Source organism: Saccopteryx bilineata, chromosome 2 (genome assembly GCF_036850765.1).
Source record: "Saccopteryx bilineata isolate mSacBil1 chromosome 2, mSacBil1_pri_phased_curated, whole genome shotgun sequence".
Classification (NCBI taxonomy): domain Eukaryota; kingdom Metazoa; phylum Chordata; class Mammalia; order Chiroptera; family Emballonuridae; genus Saccopteryx; species Saccopteryx bilineata.
This window is the reverse complement of record NC_089491.1, coordinates 36,599,182-36,616,911: the sequence shown is the minus strand read 5'-3', so window position 1 is coordinate 36,616,911 and position 17,730 is coordinate 36,599,182. Positions and strand designations below refer to the sequence as shown.

The 17,730-nt window shown below is 53.4% G+C and overlaps 1 protein-coding gene across 7 annotated transcripts in view; it reads right to left on the bottom strand.

The window, feature by feature from the left end:
• The window catches only part of PAX5 (paired box 5), a 182,492-nt gene extending 167,748 nt beyond the window's left edge, over positions 1–14,744 (bottom strand). For 2 of the 7 annotated variants that reach the window (XM_066256742.1, XM_066256743.1), the window contains exons 1-2: positions 6,753–7,030; positions 1,152–1,317 (exon numbers count right to left, since the gene is read on the bottom strand). In XM_066256742.1, the coding sequence (XP_066112839.1) occupies positions 1,152–1,317; positions 6,753–6,954 (368 nt within the window). In that variant the 5' untranslated portion in view covers positions 6,955–7,030. Of the gene's footprint in view, positions 1–1,151; positions 1,318–6,752; positions 7,031–7,092; positions 8,244–11,597; positions 11,673–14,352 lie in introns of those variants that run through there. The other 5 variants (XM_066256744.1, XM_066256747.1, XM_066256745.1 and 2 more) reach the window with 5 other exon arrangements.
• Between the last annotated feature and the right edge of the window lie 2,986 nt (positions 14,745–17,730).

Genomic DNA, 17,730 nt, shown 5'->3' with positions numbered 1-17,730 from the left:
GGACTCCTGCAAGTGTCCTCAAGGTTAGGAACTGCCGTTTCCGTCCATTTGAGAGAATTTCTTAAATTTTAGCAGAATGAAAAGAAAGAGCAAGCAGAAAGTCACTATGTCACTGACATACTTCAAAGTATTTATTTCCTATTCAGGCGTCTGTTCTCAAACCAAAATGCAAGCTACAGGATAAAGGTTGTTCTCTGACCCAGGGAGAGAATTCCTGAAAGAGCACTGAACAGCTAAAACCCGAGACTGCTCCCGGCCGCCAGGGCAGTCCCTAACAACTTCACACGCCTGGAAAGAAACCTGGATCTTTGGTTTCTGGGTATGGTGAGATGCGCAGAGTCTGGGAATCCTGAAGCCCTCTTCCTAGCCCGGGTACAGACTGGCTGGCCAGCCCTGGGTCAGTCACTTTGCCTCTCCAGGTTTGTTTCCTCATCTCAAAACTGCTTTCCTGGATGGTGCTGAGCCTCACTCTAGAAAATCAACGGGAGTGTTAAAGGCTATACAGCCCTTGGGGAGAATCAGCATTGTTAGTATTTTGCTTGTAGCAAATCGCTAGGTCAAGTGGCAACTTTCAAATGTCAGACTTCAGAGTTAGTGTTTGCTTGGATCTTTCCCCTCTAATTTAATATATACTCAAGGTGCCTGTCACTAGGAAGGAAACAAACCATTGAAGGAAAATACTGCCACCCAACATATGGTTGATGAAAACCCCAAACTGAAAATGAGAGCTGACTTTATAAAATGACATGTGTTTTTTTGAAAACATTAAAATAAAACATTGAACTCTGGTAATTTTGGTGATTTTAACTTGTGAATTTTCCACCCAGCCCTGCCGAGGCCCTGGGCTCCCCTAAGAAGTGCTGGGGAAATTCCTAGGAACCTCTTAGTCTTAGGCTCTTTGGAATAATTCACCAGGCTTTCAGAAAACATGTCATACTTCCTGAGACCCCGTTTCACCTGCCACTGGGGTTTCTCAGAACTACCCTGAATTGAATAGCCTCAAACGGGCTTTGCAAACTCTAATGTGCTGTGTACATGGGTAAAGGACCACAATGATTCTCACTGTGACACCGGCACACTGGACAGCTGATGGGTCATGTTTTAGGCCGTAATTTGAAAAATCAAGGGAAGCCTGGAGCTTCTGCCTTTACCTGCCAAGGATTTTGCTGACACAACCATGGCTGACCCGAAGCTGCCTGGAGATGTCGCAGGGCCTGACACCTTGATGAGCAAGTTCCACTATCCTTTGGCGGACTACATCCGGGAGTGGCCTTCCGTTCACAAAAACCCCCCCAAGCTGATTCACTCCTCCATGTCCTGAAACAGATCAGAAACAGAAAGCAAGGGAAAGGGTAGTTAGAACCAGTCACACAGAAGGTGAAGCGCTGTGGCTAATACCCAGAGCCCCATGGATCAGAAATGGCTGCAGACTGAACGTCTTGAGCCTGGAGTCTGATCGTGCAGACTACATAAACACCTCAGATCGCTTTGTAAAATTAACCTTAGCCTTTGTCAATCCTCAGCCAGTCAATTGGGCTAGTGAGAGCAAGCATCTCCATACTATGTTTCCTTTACTAGCATTTTCCTTGTAATTCTTTTTTAACCATCGAATATATGAAGACCTCAGTCTATACTAGGGACACAACTTATTACATACATGATGCTGAGGTCTAAAAAAGAACCTTGGGAGAAAATACATTTTAAAATACCTCAAATTTAGAGAGAATTTTAAAAATAAAACTCTTCCTTTTAACAAATATCTTCAAAAGTGAAAGGGACTACCCCAATAAACCTAGATCTCAGGGAAACAAATGTTTTTGAAATCAGCAATCTGATTAAGGGCTATGTACTTTTTTAAATTTTTAAATAGTATCTGCATGGTATTGAGATAAAACCCAACCACTGCCTTGATGAAAACACTTTAAGAAGATGAGTTCCATACCTCAATGAAGCAGGGGGGGGGGGGGTGAGGCTGATGTGCAGCTGTGACCACTGTACTCTCTCAGAGCACACAAAGAAATGGACAGATGATCACATTCCACTCTATGGCGCTAGGATTTGCTATAAGGGGATTTCCCTAAAATTTTTGGAGTATTTTGCAATTGACTAGCAGCTATTAGTTGGTTCAGGGGAAATAAGCCAAAAAAGGCTTCTGAGTTTCAGGTTTCACAAAGGTTCTGGGACAAATTTTAAGTAAAAAAAGAGTCTGGGAAAATATCTCCTCCACCCAATAAGCTTCCTTCTCTTACATCCAGGTCCACCTGGAGAGAAGCAAGGATACAAGTAACTTAAGAGCTAAACCAGGAAACACGGGGGTAACAACATTATTAAACATATAGCTACTAATCAGCCACAGACATCACTGAAGACTGTCAAAAGCCAGAAGCCAAGTTCAGGCATACCCATGTTGCTGGCAGCTCAGAGGCTGGGAGGGGGGCATATTCTAAACTGGGACTGGACTGTACCAGGAAAGCCAGGGCATCTCAAAGTTCTCTCTCTCTCTCTCTCTCTCTCTCTCTCTCTCTCTCACACACACACACACACACACACACACACACACTCCAACTCTAAAACATAAATAGCCACCTCATCTCAGCTCTCCATCACTTACTTCCCCAGCACTCAACTACTATCCAGGTTCATTAACATCTGAAATGGAGAGGATAAAACTACCCACAACATAATCTATTTCCTACAAACTACCAAAGCCATTCAGGAAACTTTCCTTCCAAGGAGTGTCCAAATTGAATATTTCCCCAAATTTCCAATTTCAGGTTGGTTTTAGAGAAAAACACAATTTTATAGATAACAACAATATTTAATTCTAGTTCTAAGCTGAATTTCTCTCTGATTTTCAAAATGAGCTTGAACTGATTTTGAATATTCTAAAGCACTCCAGACATAAGAAAAGGAAAACCATCCTGAACAGGATTTTGCAGTTAGGAACATGACTGCTCAGTTCACCTAAAACCAAAAGACTGCAGCCACCCCCTGGTCAAAGGCTTTAAGAAGGCTTTGTTCTGAGGTTGGGAACGCCTAATTTAAAAAAAGGTTGTATAGATCTTACAAGAACAGACTGGATTTAAGAAGAAAATAAATTCAAAATTGGTTAAAAAAAACAACTCCTCTGAAAGGACTAAAAGGAAGCTAAAAGCACACAGCACATGTTTGAGATAACCTGTTAGTCCAAGCATTGTAGCCATCTGCAACAGCCTGTTACCTATACCACCAGCAATTTAAACTTCCTGCCCAAAACACAGTGCCAACCTTCAGAGGACTCAAATTTCAAGAGCAGTCCTGTAAGACATTTGTGAACTTTTGAGACCATTGTATCATAGACATTCTAGGTGACAACAAGCCTCTAAACCCTATGCCCCTGACCACAAAGACTAGACTACCAATACTCTTCCAGAGTCTGATCCACATGTGCACAGCTGATATCAGACCCAGCTTATGGAAAGGCCCCCAAATGCACCTAGCCCTCCAGGGTGGTAAGGAGATGATTTACAACTGTGATCTGAGAAGACAATGTTTTCCACTTACCCTGAGATTAAAAAGAAGTGAATTAGATGCCTGAGAGAGGGGAGGCAGGATGGGGAAAGAAAAGAGGAAAGTGAGGTATAAGGGGATAAATGAAAGAGTAGGAACTAAATGAGACCACAAGAAAAGAGAGACTGGAAAGGAAGCCTCACATTAGAAAATCACAGGAGGAGGCAAAGAAATTAATTAGCCAGAATAGGTGAAGAAAAGAAAGGTGTGTTGCACAGAGGAGGTAAAGAGACAAGAAGAGAAAATGGAGAAAGCCCAGTCAGGGGGAATCTGGAGGACAGGGGACTTCAGTGGAGGGGGACTTTTGTTTTCTGGAACCCAGGCTCCAACCTTCCATCTCCTGAGAGAACACAAGTCTGCTTCTACTTCCTGTGGACTCCAACTGGGTAAGGGTTCATCCTGTGGGGAGTGCTGAGGGGAGACACAGACTCAGCTACACTTTTCAGAGCCAAGAAGAATTTACAGGGAGACCGACATAAAGATAGATGGAAAAAAATTAAGGCAAAGACCAGCAAACTGATACACAGCCCTGCCCCCACAAGACTGACAGTAAAAGGGTTAGAGCAGGGTTTGGGGGGAGGAGAAGAGTTGAACTGAAGCTGCCCCTGGGGCCTTTGTGGCTCTGATCTAGAAGGGCCAGCCTCCACAGATGCTCCTCAGGCCCTGTTCAGAACATGCTGTCCACCAGGGGCCCTGTCCACACCCATGGCTGGCCATAGGTCGTAGAGAGTGGGTCCCTGCTGACTCCGTCACAGACTGAACTTCATGACTTAAGGGATCACTAAAATTTCTCCAAGCGGCACCCAAGAGGATAAATAAAGGGACACACAAACATGCCAACAGGAACACAGGAAGAGGAAGGATGAAATTTCATTAATGGACTCTCTAAATGACAGACAGGTGCTGACACATATTGGCAGTCGGGCAATAGATACAGATACAGTTAAATCAGACACAACACCTTGCACACATGTGTAGACACCCAGACAGTGCACTCTCCTCTTTCTGGAGCCTAAGTCCCTCCCCCTACCCTTCTGTGAATCCTAGAAGAGCCAAGAACCAGCTCCAGGTTTGCCCATGTGAACTTCCTGTCAGTCCTTTTATCTCTCTGACCTCGATATCATACTCCTTAAAATGGATGTAACTAATGGTCTCAGGTAAGATGATGGTTATAAAAGTGTTTTATAACTGGTAACCATACCTGAGGGAGGGAAATATCTGGGGAGGGGGGGAAGATACATTGTGCAGATGGAAGTAATGAGTCTGGAATAGGAGGCAGGAGCAGGGGAACTCAGAAGCTCATTTCCTGGCAGTGCCTGCCCCACCATCCACGCTACTTCCCCACACAAAGCTGTCCCGTTCCAATGTGGGTTGGGGGGGACAACAAAACTAACCAGGGCCAAAAAGGGAGATGAAAAGGTGAGATTTTTATCTGAGCCTCTACTGACCCAGCCACTTCCAAGGTTCTACTGTGCACCCCACCTCTACTTCCAATTACCAACAAATCGAAGCCCCAGAGCTGGCCTACATTGTGCAAGCAAATAGCTTTGGACATCAGAACCATGGGCACTTCCAGAGAAGCCAGCTCTGGAAGCTAGGCTCGTAGGGGCCCAGCCCCCACCATGCTGCCCGGGACGTTGAAAATGGAAGGAGGGAGCACTTCTCCAGGAGGGGTTAGGATGAAGCCCGGGACAAGGAGGGACAGAGACACAGGCTTTAGCGGTTGGCTAACAGAACCTGGAAATAGCTGCCTTCTCCACCCTCGTGCACAGCTGGGAGAACAGCGGGTCTGACACTAGTTCCCAAAAGGCTTCTGCAAGACCTCTGGGGCGCCCCGGTCCGCAGAAGGAGGCAGTGAGGGTCTGTTGATCCCCTTGTCCTCGGGCGAGAATAGAAGCGGAGGGGCCAGCCTTCCCAACTTGTCCCCCAACCGCTCCCAGGCTGAGCTAAGAGCTTGCCTATCTCTCAGAGTATTGACCCCAACTCGTTTGTTTTCTGGCTCACTCACTCTTCGAGATCAGAGCCTCCCCCGAGCTCAGCTCAAGTGTGCTCAGGAGACGGCTGCGGGGGGCGCTGGGATCACCACGGACTGGAAACCGCTCGTGTACAGGCCCCAGACGATGAGGAATCGTTTGGTATGGGACCGGAACAAGCGGCTTCTCTGCGCAAACATTCGCGCGGCTTCGGTGGATTACCTCCGACTCGGGAAATTGACACAAAGAGAAACTGACCTGCAGGCAGTCAGCCCCAGCCGCCTGGATCGGCATTTCTCTGCCTACCAGGCCACTCAGCCCTCCGGGTAAAAACGGACCAATCCGCCCAGGGAAGCTCGCCTTCTCTCCAGCCGGGTCTCTGCTGCCTTTGTTAAATAAGGGATCCGCGGCTGGTGAGCAGGATCTAGGGCTGTCTGAGGAGAAGCTGGGTTGGGGAGGGCCCCCAGGCAGGGAGCAACCTTATGACCCGCGGCCCGTAGGGACCCAAGCGGAGCACCCGGCTGGATGCCGCCCAAGCCTGGCGCCTCGCTCCGGCCCAGCTCTGCAGCGCGCAGGAGGGAAACGCGATTCGTTCCACTTGGTCTTTCCTTGAAATCTCCGAATCTAATCCGGCGCTAACTCACCGTGAGGGGAGCGCGCATCTCGCAGGAGGCTGTGCTACAGGGTGAACTGGAGATCCGGGCAGGTCAAGCGGCCAGACGGCCGGCCTCGCTCCCGCCCAAAGTGACCCTTCCCGTCTCCTACACACACACACACACACACACACACACACACACACACACACACACACACGGTTTCTTTCAGGTGGGGGCGCCTCTATAGTGACTAATTGGCTCCTTCTTCTTGATTTTTTTTTTTTTTTCCAGGGGAGAAGCCATCACAAGGCAAGCGTCCTGCAGAGAAGGACTCGGTGTCTCTAAGGGTCTGTGTGTGAACCGGCAGCTTCTAAGCAGAGCCCAGCTTAGGGACCTCTCCTTGGCTGATTTTTTCAAACCTCACTCTTCAACTCCAGACGCCTTTGGAGCTCTGGAACCTGGTGTTCATTTTTATCTCTCAGCCTCTTTCTTCACATATATACACACAGAGGCACTGGTTGGGGCCCCACTTTCTCTTCAAGCCCTTGTCTGGATCAGCCCCACCGCTGGGAAAAAAAAAAAAAAAAAAGGCGCTCTCCGGGTTTGCGTGTGGGGCGCTGAGACTCAGACTGACCTTTCGCTACAACTTCGCGCCCTCCAACCAGACCGGCCAGAGCCCTCTCCGGGTCCCAGCCAGGACTCTCCCAGCACGCCGCGGTGTCGCCGCCAGAAAACCCGAGAGGCTGCAGCTCGCTGCCTGCGTTCCGCGTTGGTGGAGGCGGGATTCCCGGCGCCAGGTGCTCCAGGCCCACGCGACCGGGCACTTTGTTCCACATCCCCTGCCTGGGAGCCCTGCGCTTTGCAAACTTGGCCGCGCAGCGACAGAAGTCCGGGGTCCTCCCGGCCCCGCAGTTCGGCACCCCCAACCCTGTCCCGGCCAGAGAGTGAGAGAAGCGAGCGCGCCGCCTACTTACTATGCATGGATGCAAACGGGTCGTGCTTACAGTGTATTTCCATCGGGGCGCTCCAGGCTGCAGGCCGGCCCGCGCCGCCGCCTCCCGGCGCCCAAGGGCTGCCTCCAGGCCAGGCACGGTGCGAGCCGGGCTCAGCGAGCACCGCGGGAGCCTGCGGGCCTCTCCCGGAGTCGCCCTGCCGGGGATTGCCGAGAGCTGCGCCTAGAGGCGGGAAACCGCGCGAGCCCAGTCCGGCTGGAAGCGGGGCGCCCAGCTCCTCGTGGTTTCCCTCCGGGGCCGGCTCAGGCGGCGGCGCGGGACCCGGCCCGGGGCGGCTGGTGCCGAGGCGCCCGCAGCTTCGGGGACATCGCGCAGGGGCCCCCCTCTGGGGCAGCCAGGCGCCCTGGGCCTCCGAGGGGAGCGGCTCGGAGGAGGCCTGCGGGACGCCCGGCCCCGGGCCTGACTCAGGGGGCAGCGGGGCCCGCGGGCTGCCAGCCTGGTTCCGCGGCCCCGCTGCCGCTCAAGTCGCGCCTCGGCCCCTCGCTCTGCACCGGGTTCCTTCTCCCTCCGCTGTGAGTCCTGGGGGCGCGGACCCGCGGCCTCAGCCTCTCCGACGTCTCGGGTGAAGTTGCAGAGAACTTCCCCTCCGGCGGGGCCGGGGTCCGGACGGGCGTGCAGACGTTTCCGCCGCTGACGCTGGGGCTGCGACTCCGGCGTCCCCCGGCGCGGGCCGCCCTCATGCCCCGGGACGCGCTGCCTTCAAAGTTCCCGCGGCGCCCGCTGCTCCCCCATCGCGGGACCCGGAGAACTGGGACAGCGGCGTCAGTGTCCTCCTCGCCCGAGCGTCTGCTCACGCCCACCAACTCTTTGAGCCCCGCCGCCCTCTCTCGGGGGTCCGGCTCTCCTGTCTTTCGGTTGCCTCTTCCGGGACGGCCGCCGCGCCTGCCGTAGGTGTGCAGCGAGGGACAGAGGAGGGAACGGGAGGTCCTTTCCTCCAAAGCCGCCGGGACTACTTGTGCTGAGATGGAGCCGCGCTGGCTCTGCCCGCGCTGCCGCCGCCGGCGCCGGCGCTAGCCCTCCGCCTGTTCGGCGCTCACAGTGCGCCACCGCGCCGCCCCGGAGCCGCTTTCAGGACCCGCTGCGTGTGGACAGCGCCGCCCGGGGCTCAGCCTCCCTCCGGGCGGGGGCGGGGGCGGGCGCTACCATGCCAATCACGCTTCATCAAGCCAATCATAGAGGGGGCAGCCGGCCCTGGCCCGAGGTACCGGCCCATTGGCTGAACAACCGGCGGGCTCCGCCTAAATAGCGGATACCTGGGCAATGGGAGAGAATGGGAGGCGGGGCCCAGGCAGCGGCGCCACGTTCATTGACAAACGCGCGGCGCGAAGGCCTAGTGAAGCGCGGATAGAGGGAAGGGGGAGGGGATCCACCTTCAGCCTGGAGAGTCCCTTCTCACGTCTGGAGGGAACCTGCCCTCCTGGCTGCGGCATTGAGACCCTGGGGTGCCCTGAAGGACTGGGGACAGCCCAGGCGGGGCTGGAGAGTGAAGGTGAGGGAATGGTCTCCAGAAACACACACACACACACACACACACACACACACACCCCAGATGTTGGAGAAAGACAAGGAGTGCAATAGAGGACTGGCTTTGACTCTAAGCACCATCAGGCTCGTGATGGAATAGTAGTGTGAGTACATTTGCCCTGTTCTCAGTTTCTTCCATCTGTAAAATGGGCAGAGTTGACTTAATTAGTCTTTAATGAAGGTTCCTTCCAGTGGAAACATTTCATAATTTTACAATCGCCTACTAAGCCACTGTTTCCTCGTCCATCCTTCTCCCTCATTTTACTCCCGGGGCCTCCAATTCTGAGATAACTGAAAAGCAGAGACATTGAGGTGAAAGAAATCTCACATTCCTTTTAAGTTGGTAGCCAGGGTGCTCCTGAGGAAAGAGGCTATCTGAAGCTATGTATCGGGGTGCCCAAGCACTGAGCCCTGAGCGCTTCTTCCCAGCCTCCGGCCAAGAGCAGCCGGACGCTTTGCAGGCGATCCGCTCAGCTGGAGGCCTCTGTCCACAGGGGCGATTCCGCATCCGGCGCGAGGCCTCTTGGGAACTGAATGAGCCCAGTCGTGTCCAGGGCTAACGAGGGCCCCTGAAGGGGCGGGCGGGTCAGGTGGCGCATTCTATCTCCAAGGGCGGTGGCCAAGCCTTGCCAGGCATGCTACCATGCTGCAGCTTTCAGCTGTTAAGAAAACCTGACCTTCCCTATTCTGGGGAAGTTCTTATTTTTAAGACAAAATGAGTGGAATTTATAACAAAACCCTCCTGGTCCAGAAGGGCAAGGTCTTTGGCCAACGAGTCTAAGTTTCTCGGGGGTGGGGGGTGGGGCGGTAATGAGAACCTGGGACCACGATCAAAGGAACTTATCTTTGAAAAGGAAGCCTGTGACAAGCAATAAAACCCAGGAGGCAATAGTTCTGTGAGCGCTTGTATCTGCCAGGGTCCTGGCAGAGACACGGAAGACTCCTGCTCCAGCAGCCTGTTAGAGTGGCCCCAAGTCCTACCATTTCGAATTCATAAGCGATAATACTCTTAATATTAAACATAAACCCACCAAAACAAGGGCTCTGAGCTGCCCAATCCAGACCTGGGCTTGTAAGGAGGGCAGAGCTTATGTTGACCCCGAGAGGACTCCCGGGACATTCTCCTTTTCAGCCTCCCCTCTCTCGACCTCTGACTCCATTTCTCATATCCCTACACGCGTCGGTCCTCCCGCGCACCTTTTGTTCCTCTCCCAGGCCCAGCTGCCCCTGAACGGTAGTTAAGTTTCCGGCACTGACCTGTCCCCACCCCCTCCAGGGCACAGCTGCGGGAAACGGCCTCAGGCGGGCCTCTGGGGGGCCCGGGAGACGGCACCGTGCGCTGAGGTAGGGTGGTGGCGTTCTCTCTTCTTTGTCTGGAACTCGGCCTGTCCGGATCTTCACATCCCCCCGCCCCCGCCTCGAAGCAAGAAGATCCCAACAGAGAAGAGAGACCAGAATGAGTTAGGGTTCCCTCTTTCACTCCACTGATGGCGCACGGTGGATCGAAAGTGACTAGATTTCATCAGGGCGGCTTTGTGTTCCCACCAGAGAGACGAAGGTGGGAGGACGCCTTGAGGGATGCAGCAAGTGACATCTTCCACCTCCAGCCCCGCTCATTGAGCTCAGGCCTGGAAACTCAGACTTTAAAGTCTTTGAGCTTTAAAGGGCCGCGAAGCTAAACTTTTCCCATTTTACAGATGCGGAAGCTGAGGCTGAGGCGGGATGACTTGTCCAAGGTCACTAAGCAAGTATGAGGAAAGGCTGTGGGCCGGGAATCTGTTTCTCAGAAGGATCTCTCCAGTGCCACCCTCGGGGTGGCGGGGCGTTTGGGGGTGGGATAGGGTACAGTACCAAATCGAAGAACCCATCCGGGCTATGCCCGCGCAAACGGGTTCCCTTCCAATACCTGGGAGGCTTGGACAGAGTCCCCGGAGCGCTGCCGGGTGGGATGATGTAACTGCAGATGTCCAAAGCAGAATTAGCTCGGATTCCCATTTCACACTAAAGGTGTTCTGCTCCAGGGTGGTGTCGGGCTACCTAACCTCTGCGGCGAGAAGAGCCCCCTTGCGCACTGTGCGCAGCTCAGGGCTGAAGGAACCTCCTTCTGGGTCGGGAGTAATTCACCACCTCCGGAATGGGCCGGCCTCCGGGAACTTCTAACGCCAAAGAGGCGCCACCAGACCTGATATCTTGGCCACCTTGCCCAACATTACAGAGCACCGAACGGCGGCCCAGAGAGGTTACGAGACCAATCCCAGATTATACAGCGATTCCATCCATAACCAAACCGGACTTCCGCGCCTCAGTCCAGAGTCCGAAAGCTTACGAGCCCACGAGTCTGGGGCCAGGAGAGAGACCAGCAGGGAGTTGGTCTCGACGCCGCCGCCCTGAAAGCGGTTGGGCCTCGCTCTGCGCAACAGTCGCTTGGTTTCGTTCCCCGGGCAGCAGGACTTGGGTCTCGGCCCTGTGCTAAGCTGGGGAGACAGGAGACCCGCGACCGAAACCTTCCGGAAAGAAACCCAATTTATGTAAATCGAATTGCCTTTGAAAGTTTTGTTACCGAAAGAAAGCCTATTGAGAATAATGCTCGAGAAGCCAAAACACTTTCAAAGGAACGTCCACCTCGGTCCTCAGCCACAAAGCCTGGTTTCACTCGAACACACTCCCTCCTGCATCTCCTCTCTCCCCCACAGCTGGCCCTTCCAGGGCCCAGTTGCGTCTGGGGTTTGTGGCTGCTATAAACTCCTTGGGCCTGAGATTGACACCCCCAGCTCAAGTCGAGCTCCTTACTTGCTCTTGTTTCTGGCAAAGAGAGGCCCACAGGGCTCACACTGGTTACTCAGTTCGGGGAAAATCAGAGATGACACGGCTATGGCGGTCTTACCTTGGTGGGTCCTCTCTAATCCCCATTTTAAAAACATCAAAGAGAGAAAGCAACTGACCTGAGGTTACACAGCTTGTGGGGTCAGAACTGATTCCTGCTCCTGGGTCAGGGGTCTGCTCTGCCTACACGGATCTGTCTGTAGGAATTGTTGAAGTGGGTGAAAAGAAGGAAGAATTAAACCAGATTTTTGAGGAACCAATTATCTTTGTCAAGGTTTGTTTTCATTACCAGTGTACCCCAAAGCCAGGGGCCCTGGGACTACTTTTCCATCTCTAAAGACTTTGTGGAGGCCTTCTCCTAGGGCTTAGCTTCCCCATATGTCTAATAAGGAGAAGAACCCTTGAGATGAGCCCCCCATGGTGCTGAAAGCTGAAGATCCCCGGGTATTGCCATCATTCCACCAGGCTTGTTCTAGAGCTGGGTGTCTGGATGCCATTGCCTGGTCTGGCCATGTTTAGCCTAACCTGGTTTCCCTGGCCTTGGGAAGACTTAATTCACAGAGCAGCTAGCTCGCCCAATTGTAGTTTTTCTCCAAGGGATCTTCCATAGGTGTGTGGTTGGGGGGGGGGGGCGCATCTATCTACTCTTCCAAAAAGAATGAGAGGTCTAAGGGCAGAGAAATCTCCCACAAGTTCCTGTCCCTCTCTGGACCTCAGTTTTTCCTTTTTGGTACCACAAGGAAAAAACTAGACAAAGAAGATCCTTAACTGGCTCCCTGCTCAGGGCTGACCTACCCAATCTTGGGCTTAGAGCTAGAAGGGCATAGACTCCTTCCTCATTGTACAGAAGGTCAATGTGACATACAGTTGAGTATGTGCCATACATACAATCAACATTGAACTGAGGTCAAGAGACAGAATAGAATACAGTTCTAAAGAAAAGAAATGGAGGTCAAGAAGCTCGTAAAAGGCCTCAAAGTTAGGACAGGGAAGAAGCCCATGCAAAAACCCCAAAACCAGACGTGGATGCCCCCAGCCTGGCTGGCTTCTCCTTTCTCCCCTTTTCTAGCTGGGGCCCAGGCTCGGGCAGACAAGCAGAAGTGCAGTGTCACCTGAGATGTTTGGTTTACCCAGACAGATGGTCTTAACTCAAACCTGTCTTGAAGAGGGGGCGTGGCTCTTCAGCTTTTTAAACTCAGGCGGGCCTAGGGCACCCCCAAGCCCCACCCAGGCCCATCTCACTGAGGAATGAAATGCTTTATTGATTAAACGATTATTCGGGCGATTGAACTAATCAAAGAGCCCATCGACCGCCATGAATTACATTCTTCGTAGACAGCTTGTCGGGAAAGGCAGTCCTGGCCAGTCAACAGACCCTCCCCTGAACCGTCACAGGCCTCCAACCCATTCCCAACACAGACACAACTCCTAGTCCTGACACAGGCCCCTCTGGGAGTCTCACCTACTAAGAAACCCATTGGGAAAGAGAGGAGAGAGTGGGGATGGAGCAGAAGGGGTTTCCAGATTACCCTTCCTGCCTTCTCAGCCTGGGGAATCTTCTTCAACTCTACCTCTTCGATTGATTTCTGCCCTAACTTCTTTTCAGTCATGATTTTGGGAACATATCTAAGCCCCAGCAATTGTCCTGGGATTGGGGTATAAATTCTCTTTCTGCTTACTGACCTATATTTAAGGCTGAGGTACAGATGGAGGCTCATAGATCCACAGGAAGGGGGGAAGGAGAGTGCTTGACTCACTATCTGGGCCTGTGGGAGGCACACCTGGTCCTGTACCAGAAAGGCCTGTATGCATAAGTCACCAGAATTGAATGCCCAGGCGAGACACACATGTCCACTTCACTTGTGCTCTACTCCTTTGGAGGGTCACTCACAAGATAAAACTTGAACACATGGCACGCACACACACGCACACACACATACACACACAACAGAGACTTGTCCAGGTGAAATCAAAGTCAGGCTGGTGGGGGGGGGGGGGCTAGAAATGTCTCAACTAGCCTATCGGCTGCCTGCTCTCATCTGCCAACGTTGTGCCTGCTACTGGAGACACTTTTATATAAATAGTAGACTCAACTGTGCCCACAGAGGGAAGCAGTGCACACAATACACGGAGGGTCTGCACACCCTGAATGCACACTTCCACTCCTGGTTCGCCCAATAGAATGGAACCTGAGCCTGGCTGTTCACAGGCTTAGGACCACAGGCCCTACACCCAGCTCTGTGCCTAGAGGCTGGCACTTTTGTGTCTGTTGGCATGTACACAGTGAACAGCCATTGACATCCAAAAATGGAGAGGTCACTGTAACCACATCTTTCTCACTTCCAAAACTACTTGAGATATGACAGATGAACACAGACCCTTGTAGAAGTAGATATATACTCACTTATCCAAATTATTTATATGACACTCATTTTGTATACGAAAGAATAGTACCCAGAACACCAACTCATAAAAACCCATTAACACATTCATGAATATAAAGACATTCAAGCACATAAACTCTTGGATACACACTCAGACATTTGAAAATACGGTATACAGGAACACACAAACTCCTCACTCATGCACACTCTGAGTCTGCATGTAAACACATAAACCCCAACAAACTTTCAGGCCCCCAGATACCTACATAAACGTTATAGAAAAAAAAATAGACAAACTCTCAGGCACTTGGACTGATGCAGAAGACCGTGAATAGATTGGTGAAAAAATACACAAACGTGCCACAGACAGACATGCAGTCAATCTGGTGAAAATGAGGCTCACCCCCTCCCCCAGGGCCCACGCGCTTGGGGGCCAGCACCCGGTGGGCTCCCAGAGTTAGCGCGCCTGGAGCCCGTACCGCGGTCCTACCTGTCCGGCCGGTCCGAGGAGGAGCTGGGTAATTTTTCTCTAAATCCATTTTGATTTTTCAGAACTTGATGGAATATACAGGGGAGGAAAAGTTTCCACTTATTTTGTGCTTCTTCTTTTTTTTTTTTTTTCTTTTTTTTCCCCCCCCTGGTGTCAGGGGCTGCTCACAGGTCGGAATAATTCAAGCCTTCCGCTCCCCCGCCGAGCTGGGGTAGCTGATCACTGAGCTGAAACTAAACGTTTTAGGTGGAAAAAAAGCGTCCGAAGGCACCGTGAAATGATTAAGGAACTAAAGAGCTTCTCGCCATGTGAGATCATGTCCTGTTCTCGCCAACATCACAAGATGTCCCCAGACACGCCGCGCCCCCAGCGTGCGGCCCCGCACTGCCGGCCCAGAGCCGTGCGAGGGTGTCCGCGCGGTGCCACAGGCCTGCCCAGTGGGCCAGACGGGGCGGGCGGGCGGGCCGGGCCGGAGCGGTGCCGGAGGCCAGGGAGCAGCAGTGCTGCCACCGCGCAGCCCTGTACTTTTATAGGGGGCTCGGGGGGCGGGAAGGAAGGCTTCAGGTAGCGAGAAGCTAGCCGCGCACTTACGGGAAGGGGCCGACTCAAGGCGAGGCTGGGGCCCTGGTTTGTCGGCAGCACCTTCTACTTCTACAAACCCCTGCGTCTCGGTGTCTTGGCCCTCTTCCCCGTGCGCGGGGCTGCTGACCCCTCTGGGTGCCAACCCGGACGCGTAGGCGGATGCAGGCAAGGTTTTTGTTTTTAAAGAAATTAGCCAATCTGTCAAGCAGGTGCTTTTGAAAGAAGTGCAAAGGCCGAAGATGTTGCCCGGCTTCCAGTTTCCTCAGATTCACCCCTAGGGCGGCGCCCGTTCCCAGCGCTCCCAGCTGCCCCACACCCGTCCCAATTTGCAGCTCTAATTCTGTTGCGGGGTCCCTAACTCTGAGGCAGTGCCTTAACACGGAAGCCCCCGGATCCCACCCTGTCCCCCGGTTGCAGGTCTCCCCACACCACGTCTCAGTTTGGCCCGGAGCACGGAGGTTAAGCTGTGAAATGCTGGAGATAAAATCTGGGCCTCTGCTTTGGAGTACCCGGGCTGAGCAGAACCATCTCGGGCGGTCCTGGACGTTGGCGGTAGTTCTGGACACCTGACCCAGGCCCATAAATGGAATCCCTCTGCCCTCCAGCCCCAAGACGCTGCGGCGTCCCCGAGGCCCTGGACCTGATTCCAGAGAGGAACTCGGCCCGAAAGAGACCAGGCAGAGGTGTGGCATGTCCAGCCTGCTCTCCTCGGCTCAGGCTCCAGACTTCCTCTGCCTTTCCCCTCCCCAGTCCCGAGTCCGGCTGCTTGGCTCGGCCACTGGAAGCCGGTGGGGCCCAGCTGCGGGGTGGTCGAAGGGGCACGGTTCTCCGGGGCGGGGGAGCGTCCCCCAAGAGGACTCCTGGCCCGCCGGACAATGGCAGTTTCGGAAAGTGACTCGTCCTCAGCGAGGGGGTTGTTTGTTTTTTGGAGGGGGTGGTCACGAGGCTGGGCCGCAACCTAAGGGAAAGAGCCCAGGGCTCGAGCAAAGGGGGTGGGGGGCGCGGCGGGAACCGGACATCGCTTATTCACTGAGCGGATTTCGCCACAATCGGAAACCTGGCTGCGGATTCCCGGGCGCCCCACCACCACCAAGTAGTCTGCGCGGTCCGCCTGCGCCGCCTCCTTCCTGCAGCCTGCGGGCTGGGGGTCCCCTGTCCGGCGGTTCGATTTTCGGCCATTTCGGAGAGCTCGACTCTTCCCTTCGCGGCCGGGCCCCAGCTCCCGCTTCCCACCCACCGGCTCGGCCTGCGCGGGGAGGTGGCGCCCGGAGGAGAGGCCTGTCCGCACCCAGAGATCAAACGCCCTCCCGGAATTGACATTTCACCCCGGCCTGGGGGCGGGAGTCGTTTGGGTTTTGTTTTGTTTTTCTATTTAGAGGGTTTGTTTAGTTTAGTTTTCTGTGAGTTCTTTTCTCATGATCTGTTAGAGTCTTTTGTTTCGGCGTTCTGCGTGTTGTTTTTTTGTGGATTTCATTTCAGCGGGTTTTGCTCTGTGACTCTCGACCTTTCGGGTGGGTTTTGTTTTCTGTCTCGTGTGTTTTGATTTTGTGCGTGTTTTATACTTTGTCCTTGTAGGTTGTCTTTTTGTGTGTTGTTTGGAAGTCTGTTCTTCTGCGTGGTGCTTTGATGTGTTTTGATTTTAAATTAGTGGGTGTCGTGTGTTTTGTGTTAGCTGAATTTTGTTAGCACGTGTTTTGTTTTCTTCTATTTTGATTTTGTTTTTATGAGCTGTGCGCTCGGAAGGGGATTTTGTTTTTATGTTTTCATGTGTTGGCTTTAGCTCTCGTGTTTGTGGAATGCTCTGGTGAGTTTTGCGTGTGTGTTTTGGCTTTGTGAGGCTTTTGGATTAGGGAGGGGACACCGGCCACTACTCCGTTCCTGTCCGCACCCAAGAAGAGGAAGAGATTAGGCCAAGCGTCACAAATGGTGGGTTCGCCAGGTTCCGAAATACTTGACCTCCGCACCACCGCGTCCTGCTCTGCGTGTTCCAGACCAAGGCCAAAAAAAAAACAATTGTGCGTTCCAGAGGGGGCGCCCACCCCTAGTGACAACCCTGCACGGGTCGTGCGGCTCCAGTGTCCAGGTCAGAATTCACAGCCTCCCTCTTCACGGGGTACCCAGGCCCAGGCACGGTCCTGTTGACCAGTCTGTCTGCTGTGGGTCCGTCTTCTCTTGCGCCTGGCCAGCGTGCTTCTGACCTCCCGGACTTCCGCAGCGTGAGACCGAGGGCCGGCTTCCCGCCGCGGAGCAGGTGGCAAACCTATTCGGAGGACGCGGAATTGATACTGCGGCCCTAGAGATACTGGGCAAGGGGCTAGGGATGCGTGGAGTTTAGAAAAAGATCGGCGTCGGGGCCCTTGAAATATCCCCCAATCTCTCACTTGTCCGCAGCCCTAGAAGCCTAGAAACCCCAAGGCCGCTCGCTTTCGGTTTGGAGAGCCTGCCCTGGTTTGCAACCACAGACAGACAGATAGATCCACACTCGAACACACACACGCACAGCTAGAGAACGAGAACGAGAGCCGACGCCGTAGCAGCAGCGGCCTGCACGGCGGGACCAGCGGTGGCATCCCCTTCAAGGGGAAGCCAAACTGTAGTTAGTGTCCGGAAACGTTTTGAGGACAGAAAGGCATTTTTTTCCCCTGTCCATATTGCCGGAACTTTGATCCCGATACACGTGGATTTGTTTGATCCTGGACCAGGGAGAAAAGGACAGGCAAATTTAGAGGCAGAAAGACATGCTGGGTAAACCGGCAAGGAAATGCGAGGAAAAGAATATGGAGAGGGAGGGACCAC